The following is a 14992-nucleotide window of genomic DNA, read 5'->3' as shown; positions in this document are numbered from 1 at the left end:
AGAGTGAAAAGGGCCTCTAGACATCATCCCTTCCAACGTCTCCCAGTGCCTGGAGCCCTCCTGCGCCACGTGTGTCAGATGGCCGGAGAGCCTCTGCTCGAATACCTCTTTGATGGGGAGCTCAACTTTTTAAAAGCCACCAGTTGCATCGTAAGCCAACTCTTGCCATTAGAAGATCCTTCTTATGCCAGACGGAAAACCGCTCTCTGGAACTTTCTCCCCTGGCTCATTCTGACCCCTGGAGCACCAGGGCATACGTCTGCTCTCTTGCTTACACGGCAGCCCTTCAGACATTTGTGACAGCTCTGTGTCCTGCTAAGATGTCTCTTCTCTGAGCTGAAGATCCCTTGACTCTTTGGGCCCACTGGGTGTGAGCTGGGGGTCTCAGTCCTCAGGGCCTGTCTTTTCTCTCCCCCATCACCGCTCAAGGTCGCACATGGGCAGTGCAGCAGACGTGCGGTTCTCCCTGGGCACAACCACACACGCACCCCCAGGCGTGCATCGCCGCTACTCGGCATTGAGGGAAGAGTCTGCCAAGGTGAGGGGGTGGAGGGATCTCCTCAGGGAGTTTGGGGTCAATTCGGCCGCGTGCCTGGCTCCAGTTACGCAGACGGCTGGTGTGTGGGGCAAATCCTTCCCCTTCCCTCCCCTGTGTCAATGACAGCTGCAGCCCTGGGGTTGAGGCCATCGTCAGCTGCAACAGCTGTGCCCCCCCCCCCACCCGCTTGCCTTGGCCTCCTGGTGGGCAAGAGGTGGGGGCTGGCAGGCAGCCAACAGTCCCTGAGGCCCCACTGAAGTGTGTGTGCGTGTGCCTGGGCGTGCAGGCGTGTGTATCTGGTGGTCGGGCGTGGGGGGCGGGGGAGCTTCACGGGTAAGATGGAATTGGCAGACTTTCTGGAACAAAAGCTGTGGTTCATGGCGGAGACGAGGGAGGGATGACAGGTTAACTGGCCCTTGGGATGGCACCTGGAGTTTTCCGAGAAGCAGCTGTGAGTTCATGCTGTCTGAGTCTGCCTAGGGAGATTAGGGGAGAATGAGGAAAGATATGGGGCAGAAAAATGCCGAGTTTGATCTTTTGGGAAAGTGCGATTATTCGTCATGCTCTGTCCTGAGTCCAGGCCCTCTAAATATCATTTAGAGCACTGGGGTATTAGAAGATATAGATGGAGAAAGAGGGAACTCCTAGTCTCAGGGGAAGATTCATTCTGCCCTTAAGAAACCCTCAGTCTGATGGGGGAGTCACAGTCTGAAGGTGCCTCTTTTTCTTTCTCCCCTGACTTCTTTGCTTTCTGTTTATAAGAATATAGCAGCTATCCAGGAGCTGAGAGGCTGCAGGAGCCTGAGGGGGAGCTAGGGGGCTTGCGTCATAGAGGATGGGTGTTAGAGTACCTTTCTGTCCCTGGCTCCCTTCCTTCCTTCTCTACTCTTCTGTTCTCCACTCTCCCCTCTTCTGGGCCTTTGTCCGCTGGATAGGTTTGTAGGATGATTTCAGAGAAGCTGCCGCCTCTCAGGGTTGACCAGACTGTCCTGTGATGATCTGAAACTCTGCAGACTGTCTAGTCAGGCCTGCTTGGCCTTTCTGTTCTCTGGGTGTAGTCAGCCTTTGAGTTTGTATGGATGGAAACTGATAGCATTTATGTAGTGCTTGCTTTGTGCCAGGCACAGTGCTAAGGGCTTTACATGTATTTTCCTCATTTGATCCTCACAGCTATCTATGAGGTAAGTACTTTACCATCCCTATTTTACAGATGAAGAAACTGAGGCACAGAGAGGTTAAAAAATTTTCCTATGGTTGCACAACTAGTATTTGGTGGAGATGAGATTCAAACCAAAGCAGTCTCTCTCTGGATTCTCTTCTCAACAGTTAGAGCAGTATTTCTTAGACTGTAATGTGCAAACAAATCACCCAGGGGTCAGCCGGGCACGGTGGCTCACGCTTGTAATCCCAGCACTTTGGGAGGCCGAGGTGGGCGGATTGCTTGAGCTCAGAAGTTCACTACCAGCCTGGGCAACATGGTGAAACCCCGTCTCTACTAAAATACAAAAAATCAGCCGGGCGTGGTGGCATGCGCTTGTAATCCTAGCTACTCGGGAGTCTGAGGCAGGAGAATTGCTTGAACCTGGGAGGCGGAGGTTGCAGTGAGCCGAGATCACGCCACTGCCCTCCAGCCTGGGTGACAGAGTGAGACTCCATCTCAAAAAACAAACAAACCAAAAACCAAAAAACCACCCAGGGGTCTTGTTAAAATGCAGATGTTGAATCAGTAGGTCTGGTGGTGCGGCCTGAGATTCTGCATTTCCAGCAAGCTCCCAGGAGATGCCAGTGCTGGTGGGTAGAGGTAGGGAGGGTCCTGCTCTGCAGTTATCTGGGTGTCTTATTACGACTCCTTTACCCTCCTCCTTTGCTAAGGACTGGGAGACTTCTCCACTGCCTGGGATGCTGGCCCCGGCAGCTGCCTCTGCCTTTGACAGTGACCCTGACATCTCCGACGTGGATGAGGATGAGCCAGGGGGTCTGGTGGGCTCTGCGGATGTTGTCTCCCCCAGCGGCCACTCAGATGCCCAGACCCTGGCCATGATGCTGCAGGAGCAGCTGGATGCCATCAATGAGGAAATCAGGTTAGGGCAGGGCTGGAGGGCTTGGGAAGTGCCTTGAAGGGCAGGGGGGCCCTTTGTGTTGGAAAAACCCTATATGGGTTTGCCCAACTCTTACAGCTGCAACTTAGAGTACCACAGTTCAGGGACCCTCTGTGGGTCATCAGGCCCGCTGGCCCAGTGCCGGAGTGAGAGGAGCAGGGCCTTAGTGGACTTCTCAGGCTTCACCTCCCCTCTCAGGGCTTGCGATGTGGCTGGGCTCAGGAGGATGCATGCTGTGTTCCTGCAGCCCTGCAGCTGATCTTAACCAATAAGAGTGTAGCTCCTGCTTACTGAGGCTAGCTCAGGGTGAGAGCTTTGAAAATGTCACTGTCCATCTTACCACAGTGCCTGAGGTAGGCAGCATGATCCCTGTTTTACAGACAAGGGAACAGAAACTCAGAGAGGTTAAGTGACTTGCCCAAAGCCACACAGAAGTGACAGAGCCAGGATTCAAACTCAAGTCTGAACTTGGTCCACTGCACCATGCCTCCTGTCCCTAATCAGGCATCAAACAGAAACAGTGACAGGGAACGTTGTGAAAACCTTCACTTTATCCTGCCTTTTTAATGAGTTTATTAATGTTAATGACAAACAGCAGGGCAATATCTGAGCTGGAGTGTATCAGAGCTTTATAAGCTGTACAGGACATCCAGTTCAATGGTTCAATGTATTGCACAGACGAGTTACAAAGAAGACACACACACACACACACAGATACACATACACACAGAGAGAGAGAGAGAGAGAAAGGTACAAACATAGGACCACCAGCTTTTTATTTTGCAAAGTAAAACATTAATGATAATGACTATCTATTATCACAATCATTTTGCAAAAGAAAGGACATTTTAACATTCCTGAAGTAAGAAAGACATACTCAGAATAAAGGCGAGTCCTTCTTTGTGAAAGGGAGTGGGCATCTTTACTGGAGCATGTGTGTGTGAGAGAGAGTGTGTGTGTGTGTGTGAGAGAGTGTGTGTGTGCACGCGTGCATGCACTCCTTGCTGAGTGCCTCCCAGGCACACACGTGTACCATTTTTATTATTTCTCTCATTTTTCTGTGGAACAGGGAAAACCCCACCAGGGGTCAGCATCATTTAAAAGTCCTACACTTGGAAACTGCTGACTTATACCACTTCAGACATTGCATATGTTGGGAAACTGAGGCACAGACAGCAAAATACCTGACTCAAGGCCACCCTGTAGTTAGGGGTATGTCAAGAATTCTGATTTTCAGGATGGTTTATGTTCCACTGACGAAAGTGCCTCCTTCCCCAGCAGCTGCTTTTGTTAAACGGAGGGAGTAGGCAAGCTAACAAGAAAGAGATGTGTTTCTAAGCTCCAGTGGGACAGACAAAGCCTGGCGGGTGTACACCGCATGTGGTCCTTGGTGGCGAGTGCAGGCATCGACCCGCACTACCTCCTGCTGGTCCTGGCTGGGGCTAGTGGTGAGGTCTGGTTTTGCCTCCCTTCCAGGATGATTCAGGAAGAGAAGGAGTCCACGGAGCTCCGCGCGGAGGAGATTGAGACACGTGTAACCAGCGGCAGCATGGAAGCCCTAAACCTGAAGCAGCTGCGCAAACGTGGTTCCATCCCCACCTCTCTGACGGCCCTGTCCCTGGCCAGCGCGTCCCCACCACTCAGCGGCCGCTCCACACCTAAGCTCACCTCCCGCAGTGCTGCCCAGGACCTGGACCGAATGGGGGTCATGACCCTGGTGAGAGGCAGCTGAGGAGCAGGCCTGGCATCACTGGACCCTGCACCGGGGGAGGTTTTAAGGGATGGTAGGACTCACGTGCTCTCAGCTGGGCCTGCCATCTTCTTCCCATGGTGTGTGCAGACCCCGACATGTCAGGCCACCAGCCCGTCCTTCTGGGTTTGGGAAGGGCCTAGGTCATATCTTCTTTGCCCTCTCCCTTGGATGAGCCCAGACTGCTTAAGAAACTCACCCACTGCCCTCACCTCTTCCTTTCTTCCAGAGAAATAAGCCCTGGCTTGTTTTTCTAGGCCAGCTTCTTTTTTTTTTTTTTCTGGTGTGATATTCTCTCCGGGCCTGTGTGAGGCACTGAATCCTATCTTCTCATCCTAAGACCACTGGGCTCCCCTGGGGTTGGCTCTAGGGCACCCAGAGGGTGAGTCCGAGCTTACCCATCCCTCTCTCTTGCAGCCCAGTGACTTAAGAAAGCATAGGAGGAAGCTGCTGGTGAGTGCTGCCTGATGGCCCAGGTTCTAACGGGTTCACTGCTCCCATGCCCTTTCCTTTCAGCTTCCTCCCCCAGGGCCCTTGAGTCTGAGTCTGAACTCAGAGAGGCACCCAGGGCCTCCCCACTGCATTTCTCCATGCTCCGCCACCTCTTCTGGGCTGGGTAGGCAGGCCCGAGATCTCTCCCTCTATCCCCTGACGGCTCCACTGTCTGTTCAGTCGCCAGTGTCTCGGGAAGAGAACCGAGAGGATAAAGCCACCATAAAATGTGAGACTTCTCCTCCTTCCTCACCCAGGACGCTGCGGCTAGAGAAGCTTGGCCACCCAGCCCTGAGCCAGGAAGAAGGCAAGAGGTAAGTAGAGCAGGCCCCACCTCCAGTCTCTCCATCCACAGGGTCCTCTCCTCCCTTCCTCTGCCTCTGCAGGGACCGCATCTCCCCTGTCCCAGTTTCTGAATGTCTTACTTCTCTTTGAAACACCATCAGGGAAGGGAGTTCCTGTGTCTCCCTTTCCCCCATCCCAGTTCTGACTTAATAGAAGTTCTTCCTGAGGTCTAACTTCCATCTTTACCGCTGTCACTTAAGTATGTTTCTTCTTATTCCGCCCCCTTCTGGCTGTCACCCTGTAGTGCCTTGGAGGATCAGGGCAGCAACCCCAGCAGCAGCAACAGCAGCCAGGACTCCCTGCACAAGGGCGCCAAGCGCAAGGGCATCAAGTCATCCATTGGCCGCCTGTTTGGGAAGAAGGAGAAGGGCAGGCTGATCCAGCTGAGTCGGGATGGAGCCACAGGCCATGGTCTCTGTCCCCTTCCTAATGGAGGTCTGGGCGGGCATTGGGGCATCAGAAGCAGGAAGGTGTACTTGGACTGGCCTTCTCTGCCTGCGTCCCAGGGACCATTTGGGGGAAGCCCCAGGCAGGTGACCTCAGATCTGCAGAAGCAGTGTTTGGTTAGAGCTATTCATGGCGGGGTGGACTGCCTTGTGAGGGGGTAAGCTTCTGCCTCTACAAGCGTCAGGAAGTGGCTGGATGGCTTTATTTGGCATGCTGTGGAAAGGTCTCCTGTATTGAGTGAAAGATTGGGTGTCTGGGGTTTCTTTGAATTTGGAGATTTTCTGATGTACTGTGCTCGGGACCTTCAGGAGAAATCTCTTGGTTGTTTCTTTAGAAGAGTCAGTTCTTGATTGGAACTTATTTCTGGGTACATCTGGCCTCTGGGACTCAAAATGTGATAACACCTAATTATAGCTTTGTAGACATTAAATTCAAGGAAGAGCTTAGGCAAGCGTGGCATCGTTATCACCTCTGTGATAGTATAAATGTCTAGTACATGCTTGGCATGTAGTGAGTACATGTTAAATGTTAGCTTTCATCTGCCCCCTCTCTTCTATTTCTTCTTTTCTCTTTTCCTTCCTGTTCCTCCACCTTTTCTTTCTGTCATCTATTCAGCCATTTGTTCCACAAACATTTATTGAGTAACTACTGTATGTCTTAGTAACAGGTGCTGACCAACAGTTCATTCCTTCAAGGAGTTCAGTGTCTAATGAAAAGGAAGAAGAGACAATTCCAGAATAACCTATTGATAGAGATGTGCCCAGGGTGCTTGTGGGACTCAGAACTCGGCTATGGAATGGTGGGGACAACAGGGGCGGCCTCCTTTGGTAGTGACACCTGAGCTAAAGTGTGAAGGCCACATAGGAATTAGCCGAGCCAGGGAGAGGTCTGTGTGTGGAGGACGGGGTTGGTCTGGGAACGGCAAAGGTTTGTGGGTGTGAGAGGTTGGTATGTACTTATGCATGTTCAGAGTTGAGAAGGAGGAGGGTGGGCGGAGTGGGGAGATGGGACTGGACAGCTAGGCTGGGGCCAGCTGTAAGGGCCTTGCAGCGTCTGTTTTAGTTTAAGAGTTCCCCTGAGGCAGTGGGAGCATTGATGAATTTCGTGCAGGGGAGGAACTCATCAACAAGAATAAAGGAACCTTTGGACCCAAATGCATAATTAGACCTTCTGCAGCTCAGGAAGATGTGAATCAGAAGACAGCTAGCTGGCTGAGGAGGAGGAGGAGGGAGAGCATGAGAGGAGGAGGTTGGGGAAAGAGGAAGGAGAAAGAGGAATTCGCTGAGACAGGGAGAGGTCTGTGTGTGAAGGAAAGGGGTGGTCTGGGAACAGGGAGGAGGAACATGGCCACCTCTGCTCAGAATATGGGAGTGTCAGCCCAGAGAATGAGGTCCAGCTCCTTCTTCCCCAGTCCACAGGGGCGAGGGGAGTTGTGGAGCTGGCCACAGACAGGGGAAGCTGAACGGTTTGATCAGGGGAAGAAGCATTTTGGGTGAAGCCTTATGATTTCCGATGCTCTCCACACCACGTTGGCACCTAAACCTGAGACAGCACCTCAGATTGGTTTCTGGGTTACCCAGACTTGTTGCCTACTGTGCACTGTGTGGGGGTGACCGGGACTTAAAAGAATTCTAAGATTCTGCCTCTGGCCACGAATTCTGAAGGGTTCTAGCATCAATTCAAGGAGATGTTTAGTAGAAGACAGAACTCTGCATGTTCCCCTTTGCGATTTTGTGCAAGTGAATGCACCCAGAGAAGGAGGCTCAGAGACACAGCTCTCAGTGTGTGGATTTCCACACCCCTGACCCAAGCCAGGGTCATCCTCTCTGAGCCTTGTAGCCCACTTGTGTTTGGGGCTCTGGGTTTCCTTTGCACCTTGGCTTGGAGGAAGGACAGGTTCTGTCTAGGATTCTAGGGTCGATAACTTGGGTCCATCTGGCTGGAAAACACCCCCAAGGCTGAGGCTCCTGGGGAGACTCTCTGAACTGGGGATGACCCGCTTGATGCCATTCTCTGAGACTGCTTGGATGCAGGGACACTGAGCAGAAGCTCCAGGAATAATGGTCCCGTCAGGCCATGGGTTGTCCTCTGCCGAGGAGCCTCCTGCTGCTTCTGTTCCCCACCCCTGATCCAGGCAAGGGAGGAGAGGCAGAGGGGCTGGCTGACACACACATCTCTTTCCTTGTAGTTCTGCTAACGGACTCCGAATTCAGTATGCAGGAGCCTATGGTGCCTGCCAAGCTGGGGACCCAGGCAGAGAAGGACCGGCGGCTAAAGAAGAAGTAAGAGCCACAGGCCAGGGTCTGCCGGGGTGGGGCCCAGCCCCCTACCCACTTCCCTTCCCCTGGGCTGCTGTGAAACTGAGCTCAGGGACCCAGACCCCAGCAAGGCCCTTCCTGAACTGAGTTGGTCTGGTCCATGTGGGCACAGCAGGGCTGGGAGGAGGTTCTTAGGATGAGCCTAGGGAGAAGGAGGCAAGGGGGTTATGGGAGAGTGACCTGGGTCCTCTGGGTCTCTGGCAGGGCAGATTGAAATCTCTAAGTCAATGTCAGGTCACATGCAAACAGAGAGCTCCTCGCCCTCTTGGGGTGGTGAGGTGTTCCTGCCCCATTTCTTGTTGTCGTATTTCTTCAGAGGAAGAAGGAAGAGCAGAGCAGAGGAAGTCCAGGGTGGGGAGCAAGGGTTGTGGGTCTCCAGCTCTTGCACAGCCCAGTGGTCCCTGGAGCAAGAACAGTTAAGGGAGAAGGAAGAACTAGTGAGTCTGTTGTTCCTCTTCCTATAAGACACCAGCTGCTTGAAGATGCCCGCAGGAAAGGAATGCCCTTTGCCCAGTGGGATGGTCCTACTGTGGTCTCCTGGTTGGAGGTAAGCCTGAGCAAAGGGAGTCCACTCAGGGGTCTGGAGGGAAGGATGCTTGGGGTGGGCAGAGGGGTGGTGTCCTAGAACTTTTACAGTGTGTTTCTCCCGTGCCAAGTGCACGTGTGCCATACCTAGCATTTAGCCCCCCTCCCCCTCCCCAACACACACACCTACCAGTCGCAGGAGAGAGTTGATGCTACTTTTAATCTGTAAAATGGGAGAGTGAGGGGTTTGATGACCTCCACATTCCTATGATCTGTATTTGCTATTCGAGTCCGTGGATGAGGCCTGGCCCTTGCCCCTTGCTGTTGCCAAACTCTTGGTGGTAGGGCCCAGGCCTTGAATTACCTCCCTGTGCCCGGTGTCTGCAGCTCTGGGTGGGGATGCCTGCCTGGTACGTGGCAGCCTGCCGGGCCAACGTCAAGAGTGGTGCCATCATGTCCGCTCTGTCGGACACAGAGATCCAGCGGGAGATCGGCATCAGTAATGCCCTGCACCGGCTCAAGCTCCGCCTGGCCATTCAGGAGATGGTGTCATTGACCAGCCCCTCTGCCCCGCCCACCTCCAGGACTGTGAGTGGCCCCTCCTTTGCCCAGGACATTTTCAGAGGTCCTGGAACAGAGTTTGCAAGGTCTCCTGTTGGGCTTTGGGAAGATGGCAGCATTGAGCCCTGCCCCTTCCTTCCCATCCTCACAAAGGGCTCTCCCTGGTCTTCAGGAGGATATGATGTTGATTCTAGGAGGATACCAGCAGCCTTGGTTCCCTGCCTTTCACATACCACCCATGGGGCTCCATCTCCCCATCCCTACTCTGCCAAAATTTCCAGGTCTCTGGGCAGTTTCCAGGATGGGCTTTCTGGGGTTTTATATGGTTGTCAGGTTGGGGGAAACAAAGGGAAGAGGGCATTTGTGAATATTGTCTTGGTCCTCTAACACAAGAATGCGGACTGCTCTGTGGGCCCCTGGGGTGGAGTCTTTCATTGTTGGCCATCTCCATGATTGAGACCAGCCCCCATTCCAGATCAGCACCATGCATTCTTATTCATCCGGGAAACATTTATCGAGCATTTTCTATGTGCCAGGTGCTGTGCTAAGCATTGTGGATATGATGATAACAGAGATGTGGCTTCCGCTATCCACTCGCTCAGAGCTAGACAGTGCGCAAGCTGTGGGCTGGGCCCATTGGAGGACTCAGGGAGGGAGCTTTGTCCTTGTCTTTTGGGCTTCCAGCCTGATGGGGATCCTGGGGACCCACACCCAGGACCAGCTAGGTTTCTTCTCTGCCTGCAGTCTTCTGGGAATGTCTGGGTCACCCATGAAGAGATGGAAACTCTGGAAACATCTACTAAAACAGTGAGTCTGGCCCTTGGCCTTTGTCCCTGGGCCTGGGGTTGGGACTGATACTCCCATGAGGATGAGGGGAAGGCTGTGGGCAGTCAGAGTGGGCTGCCATCGATCTCATGTGAGGTTGGTATCCCTGAAGTGTGATCTGCTCTCAGGGTGGAGGGTTGTCGGGAGAGGGGTGAGGCTGGGAGCGGAGCAGTTTGTATGTGTGTGATCCTTCCCAGGAGGTCACAAGCTTGCCCTGGGCCACTGGTGTGCTACAGCGGAGGAGAGTTGGGCTGGGGAGGGCTTTGCCCTGCTATGGACCTGAGCCACAGAGTCTCTGCCCTTGTGCTTCCTCCCTGGTGGAGGAATGGGGAGTGTTGGGAGAGCTGGGCATCTTGCCTGGCTCCCAGTCAAGCCTGGGAGGTGTGTGTTTTTGCCACACACACATTTGCCCCGCCTTAACGCAAACATGGGTGCACACACCAACCTTGTGTTCTCTCTTAACCATCCTGATGAGCTTTCCCCAGTCACCCAGCCAGATACTGGGATGTCTTTTTCCTCTCCTTGATGGGGCCTAGGGTAGAGCTGATGGGTTTCTTGACTTTGCCTGTTTCCCCTAACACGCTGCACTCGTTCCTGCTAGGACAGTGAGGAGGGCAGCTGGGCTCAGGTAAGACTCCCTACCCTGTCTAGAACCAGCTCCCAAAACTTCAGGACAGTGTTCTTCTGGTAGGTTCTCTCCGCAGCAGGAATCTCTGAGTCCTTCATATGAAAAGCCCTGGACATAGGTTCTCTGCTCCCATCAGAGCGCCCCCCGCCCCCACCCAGTTCCCTCTAACTGCTTGTTCTGGTTTCTCAGGGTGGCAGGTGAGGAGCCCTGGAGGGCTGTGGCCCCTGCATTCCTGGCCCTTCTCCTCAGTCTCACTCTTTTCCTGGGAATAATCAGACCTAGATTAGTATGAGTCTTCTTCCTCTCCCTGTCCCTCTCAGGGGCACCCTGGTGAACTGAGCGAAGGTCTTTCATCCATTTCATGAGCAAACGTTTATTGAGCAAATATAAGGATTAGGCCTTTCCTGGCTCTCTGGATATAGAAGTAAAGAAAGCAAGCCCTCATGGAGGCAGTAAACAAATAAAGGAATAATATCAGTAAACAAACCATGTCAATAGGGATAAAAAAGACAGTCTCGGCTGGGCGCGGTGGCTTACACCTGTAATGCCAGCACTTTGGGAGGCCGAGGCGGGCGGATCACGAGGTCAGGAGATCGAGACCATCCTGGCTAACATGGTGAAACCCGTCTTTACTAAAAATACAAAAAAAAAAATTAGCCAGGCGTGGTGGCGGGCGCCTGTAGTCCCAGCTACTAGCGAGGCTGAGGCAGGAGAATGGCGTGAACCTGGGAGGCGGAGCTTGCAGTGAGCCGAGATCACGCCACTGCACTCCAGCCTGGGTGACAGAGCAAGACTCCGTCTCAAAAAAAAAAAAGATAGTCTCAATAAGTAAACAAATAAAGGGACAATATTGGATAGTGATGCGAGCTGTGGAGAAGAATGAAGCAGGGAGCAGCACTGTGTATATCTGCTCAGGGAAAACCCCACCAGCAGGAGACTGGCTGAATCATTCATGCCGTAAAACACCCTTGGCAGAGGTGATGGGTCGGGGGGGATCCGAGCCATAGGGTGTGAAATGAAGAATGCAGATCCTAAAAGGTGCATGGAATTTGATACCAAAACTCAAAACCAAACAAAATTAATAATATGTTGTTTAGGGAAATATACATGGATGATTGTAAAAAGTATAAAACAGTTTTTTACAACCAAAGGAATAGTCAGAAAACTCAGCATAGTGGTTCCCTTTTAGAGGGGCAATAGGAGACGTGTGCTGACAGCGAGCATCAGTGTGCAAACAGTACAGTGTGGGTAATGCTCTGCTGCTTAGCTTGGTTGGTGTCCACTGTTGCTAACTTCATTTATATGCTTCATAATGGGCATGTTACATATAGTCTTATATGTATCAGCTATTACATTGTAAAAGAGAACAAAATAGACTTTTTCCATCTGAAAACATCAAGTAAGGGTAAGGAAAGAGTGAGGTAGGGTCGCTATGAAAACTAAAGCTTTCTCAAGATGGGTGGTCATGGAGCACCCCGCCCAGGTCAGGAGGCCACGTCCACATGGCACAGGCCCTGCAGGACCACACGGCAGGGTGTGCGTGGGAAAGCAACAGAGGACCTGGAGTGTTCTCGGAGCAGAGGCTCAGGCCTTAGAGAATGAGTGCTGCTGGCTATTCAGGCACAGGCCACCACCCTTTATTTTTTTCAATCTTCTGCCAACATTTAACTTCCTTGCTTCCTCCATGAAGCCAGCCTTGTCCCGGAGTGAGACAGGCTTCCTTTGCCACGCTGCAGGTCCTCTGTAACACAGCCTCTCCCCTGGGCTCAGCGGGCTTGAGGCTCACTGAGAGTCAGGAAGGCACGTCTGCTGCACAATACCGCAAATGCAATCCAGAGTCAACAGGAAGGATTTCATATTAGCTGCTGCCGGGATAGCTACTTCTGTTCATTAGTGTAGATAATTGATATGTGAGTGGAACCGTATCATTTCGAGATCTTAAAAAGTTCCATTTAAAATCCTCACCTCCCACCACTACCAGCCCCCTTTTTGAAGATAAACTGAAATTGTATTGGACTGCCCTTCCTCCCTCATGGGTGGAGGATGGATTCATGTGTCTCCCAACCAGCTATACCAGCCTCAGCCTGCTGGCTCTACCTTCCTCCCCGATGATAGCCTCCTGCATCTCATTTCCCTAGACCCTGGCCTATGGGGACATGAACCATGAGTGGATTGGGAATGAATGGCTACCCAGCCTGGGGCTCCCGCAGTACCGCAGCTACTTCATGGAGTGCCTGGTGGACGCCCGCATGCTGGACCACCTCACCAAGAAGGACCTGCGGGTCCACCTGAAGATGGTGGACAGCTTCCATCGGTGAGCGCGGCTGGGACCCAGGGCCACCTCCCTCGTGGGGGCCTCCCCTAGCTCTGAGGGTCTGCCTCCAGGAACAGAGGTGCCTCCATCTCTTTCCGTGGCTTGTTCTGAGTGGCAACAGGTCTCCCCCTTGGGAAAGTCTCCCTTGTCAAATCCTTGTCACATCCTGTAATTTGAGGATTCGATCCTCAGATTGACCAGGTTTCTGTCCTTATAATGACTAGGTCATTGTGTCTAGTCCTAAAGACATGAAAAGTCATTTTTCTTTAGCTTCACCTCCTTTGAGATGTTTCCCCAGGTCTGAATTTTATTGCTTGTCTTTGGGCTTGCTGAATTTGCTGTGTTTACCTGACAAGACTCAAACTGAACCTGGTGTTCAATTTAGGTGTCTCATTCCAAGTTGAGAGGGAAGGTCTTCCTGGGCCATTGCCATGCCGACATCCCAGATCGGAACCTCTCCGCTTTGGGCTCATGTCCCTTTTTATAGGATATCATCCAGTCCTCTCCTCCTCTTTGCTGAAAAGATCTTCTGTTCAAAAGTATCTGCGGCACAGGTCCCAAACTGGCAGCCTGTGGGCAGAGTTTGGCCCACAGACTTGTTTTTGTTTGGCCCACATAAATCTTCACCACTCAAATTGAGCTGCCAGTATTTAAACAGTAGATTTTATATACAATTCTGGATTTCTGGCTTCTCTTGAAAACTTGAAAGCTCTGTCAACACGTTCTAGCATGGAAGCAACCAGCTGGAGCTGAAGAGTGGGGTCCACTCAGGATGGGTGGGCCTGCTCCAGGGCCTCCCAGCCCCCCAGCCTGCTTCTCTCACTTGTGTTACCTGCCTGTTCCCAGCAGGCATTTGTGTTGGAGAATGCAGTAGGTGGCCATGGTTCTAGGAGTTGGCAGTTTTTAGGAAGTCCTTCTTAACATCCAGCTTCAAGTCGTGTGGGTGGCTCTTTGAGCCAAGTCTTTTGTCTTGACTGGATAATAAGACCAGGAATAGGGCTCTTCGAGGTTCTCTCAGGGCTCTGTGGATGTCCTGTGGTCTCTCCAACTCAGAAATCTTATAGAAAGTTAAATCTGGAAGGGATCTTGTTAGTGTCCCCATTTTATGGATGAGAACATTAAGGCATGGGGAGGAGCAGTAGCCCAAGGTCACTCAGGGATGATAGCAGAGTACAGGGGAACCCAGGTACGCTGACTCAAATCCAGTGCTCTTGGCACTGCACAGAGCCTCCTGGCTTGGAACCCTTGGCCTATCTGACCCCAGCATGAGGGCTGACTTGTGAGGGAAGACCGCATCCTCCCCTCTGCACCCGCCCCCACCCAAATCAGCTAGGGCTGAAAAGGAATCGTTTGTCTCTGCCCGGAGGCTGCCAGGCCCAGCTGCACCTGTCCCCTACTCAGTGATTGATAGGGCTGGGGAGAGATGAGCTGTTCCCCCACCAAGCCGGGATGTGCCTGGGATGCTAGAGGATCTGTCAGCCTGGCCCCAGCTAGGACTATGGAAATCCTCCCCACAACCCCTCTGCCCCATCCCCAGGAGAGAATTGTGACCTGAACATGGGGTTCTAGGTTCAGCTCTGAATCTTGAGTACTTCAGAGTTTCTAAAGCATTTTCACATCTCACCACCAAACTATGTGTCTACCTGCTTTTATTCCACATAACATTTCACAAGCATGTTCTTACGTCTTTAAAATTTCTTTTAAATCATGATTTTTATGACAAGAAAGGGATATTTTAAAACCTTATTTTACAGATAAGGAAAACAAGTTCAATAGAGGTTGATTTCCATCAGGTCACCCAGCCAGGTGATTACAGAATGGGGCTCAAATCCTTGTCTCTTGACACCCTACTCAGAGCTCTTTTCCTTGGGACATGGTGCTCTATTGAGCAGGTCTTCTAGAAGAGCTCCTGTTTTGGTAGGACAAGCATGCATGATAGTCATAAATGTCACCATAATAGTGCTGCCACTACTGAGTGCCTGTAATGTTCCCAAGGGCTGGCTAAGCCCTTGTATTTATTGTTACCTGCAAGAGAGGTGTGACCCCATCTCACATTTGCTGGGTGCCTCTCAGCTAGGAAGGGGCAGAGCTTAAGGGCTTTATATTTTTGCCATGGTATGCAGCAGCTTTGAAAGGAACTGGACTGAAAA

The 14992-nt window shown here is 52.1% G+C and overlaps 1 protein-coding gene across 7 annotated transcripts in view; it reads left to right on the top strand.

The window, feature by feature from the left end:
* The window catches only part of PPFIA4 (PTPRF interacting protein alpha 4), a 52482-nt gene that overhangs the window by 24887 nt on the left and 12603 nt on the right, over positions 1–14992 (top strand). For 4 of the 7 annotated variants that reach the window (XR_001711841.4, XR_010151067.1, XM_054657814.2 and 1 more), the window contains 12 exons: positions 430–538; positions 2411–2619; positions 4114–4354; positions 4805–4840; positions 5060–5193; positions 5469–5635; positions 7860–7953; positions 8455–8536; positions 8902–9102; positions 9820–9882; positions 10502–10528; positions 12667–12842. Coding sequence is in view for 4 of the 7 variants with exons in the window: in XM_054657814.2 (XP_054513789.1) it covers positions 430–538; positions 2411–2619; positions 4114–4354; positions 4805–4840; positions 5060–5193; positions 5469–5635; positions 7860–7953; positions 8455–8536; positions 8902–9102; positions 9820–9882; positions 10502–10528; positions 12667–12842 (1539 nt within the window). In the remaining 3 variants the exon portion in view is untranslated. The remainder of the gene's footprint in view (positions 1–429; positions 539–2410; positions 2620–4113; positions 4355–4804; positions 4841–5059; positions 5194–5468; positions 5636–7859; positions 7954–8454; positions 8537–8901; positions 9103–9819; positions 9883–10501; positions 10529–12666; positions 12843–14992) is intronic. The other 3 variants (XR_010151066.1, XM_016936176.4, XM_063793186.1) reach the window with 1 other exon arrangement.

Source organism: Pan troglodytes, chromosome 1, assembly GCF_028858775.2.
Source record: "Pan troglodytes isolate AG18354 chromosome 1, NHGRI_mPanTro3-v2.0_pri, whole genome shotgun sequence".
Lineage (NCBI taxonomy): Eukaryota > Metazoa > Chordata > Mammalia > Primates > Hominidae > Pan > Pan troglodytes.
Note: the sequence above shows the minus strand (reverse complement) of the source record. Positions and strands in the feature narration are given on the sequence as shown.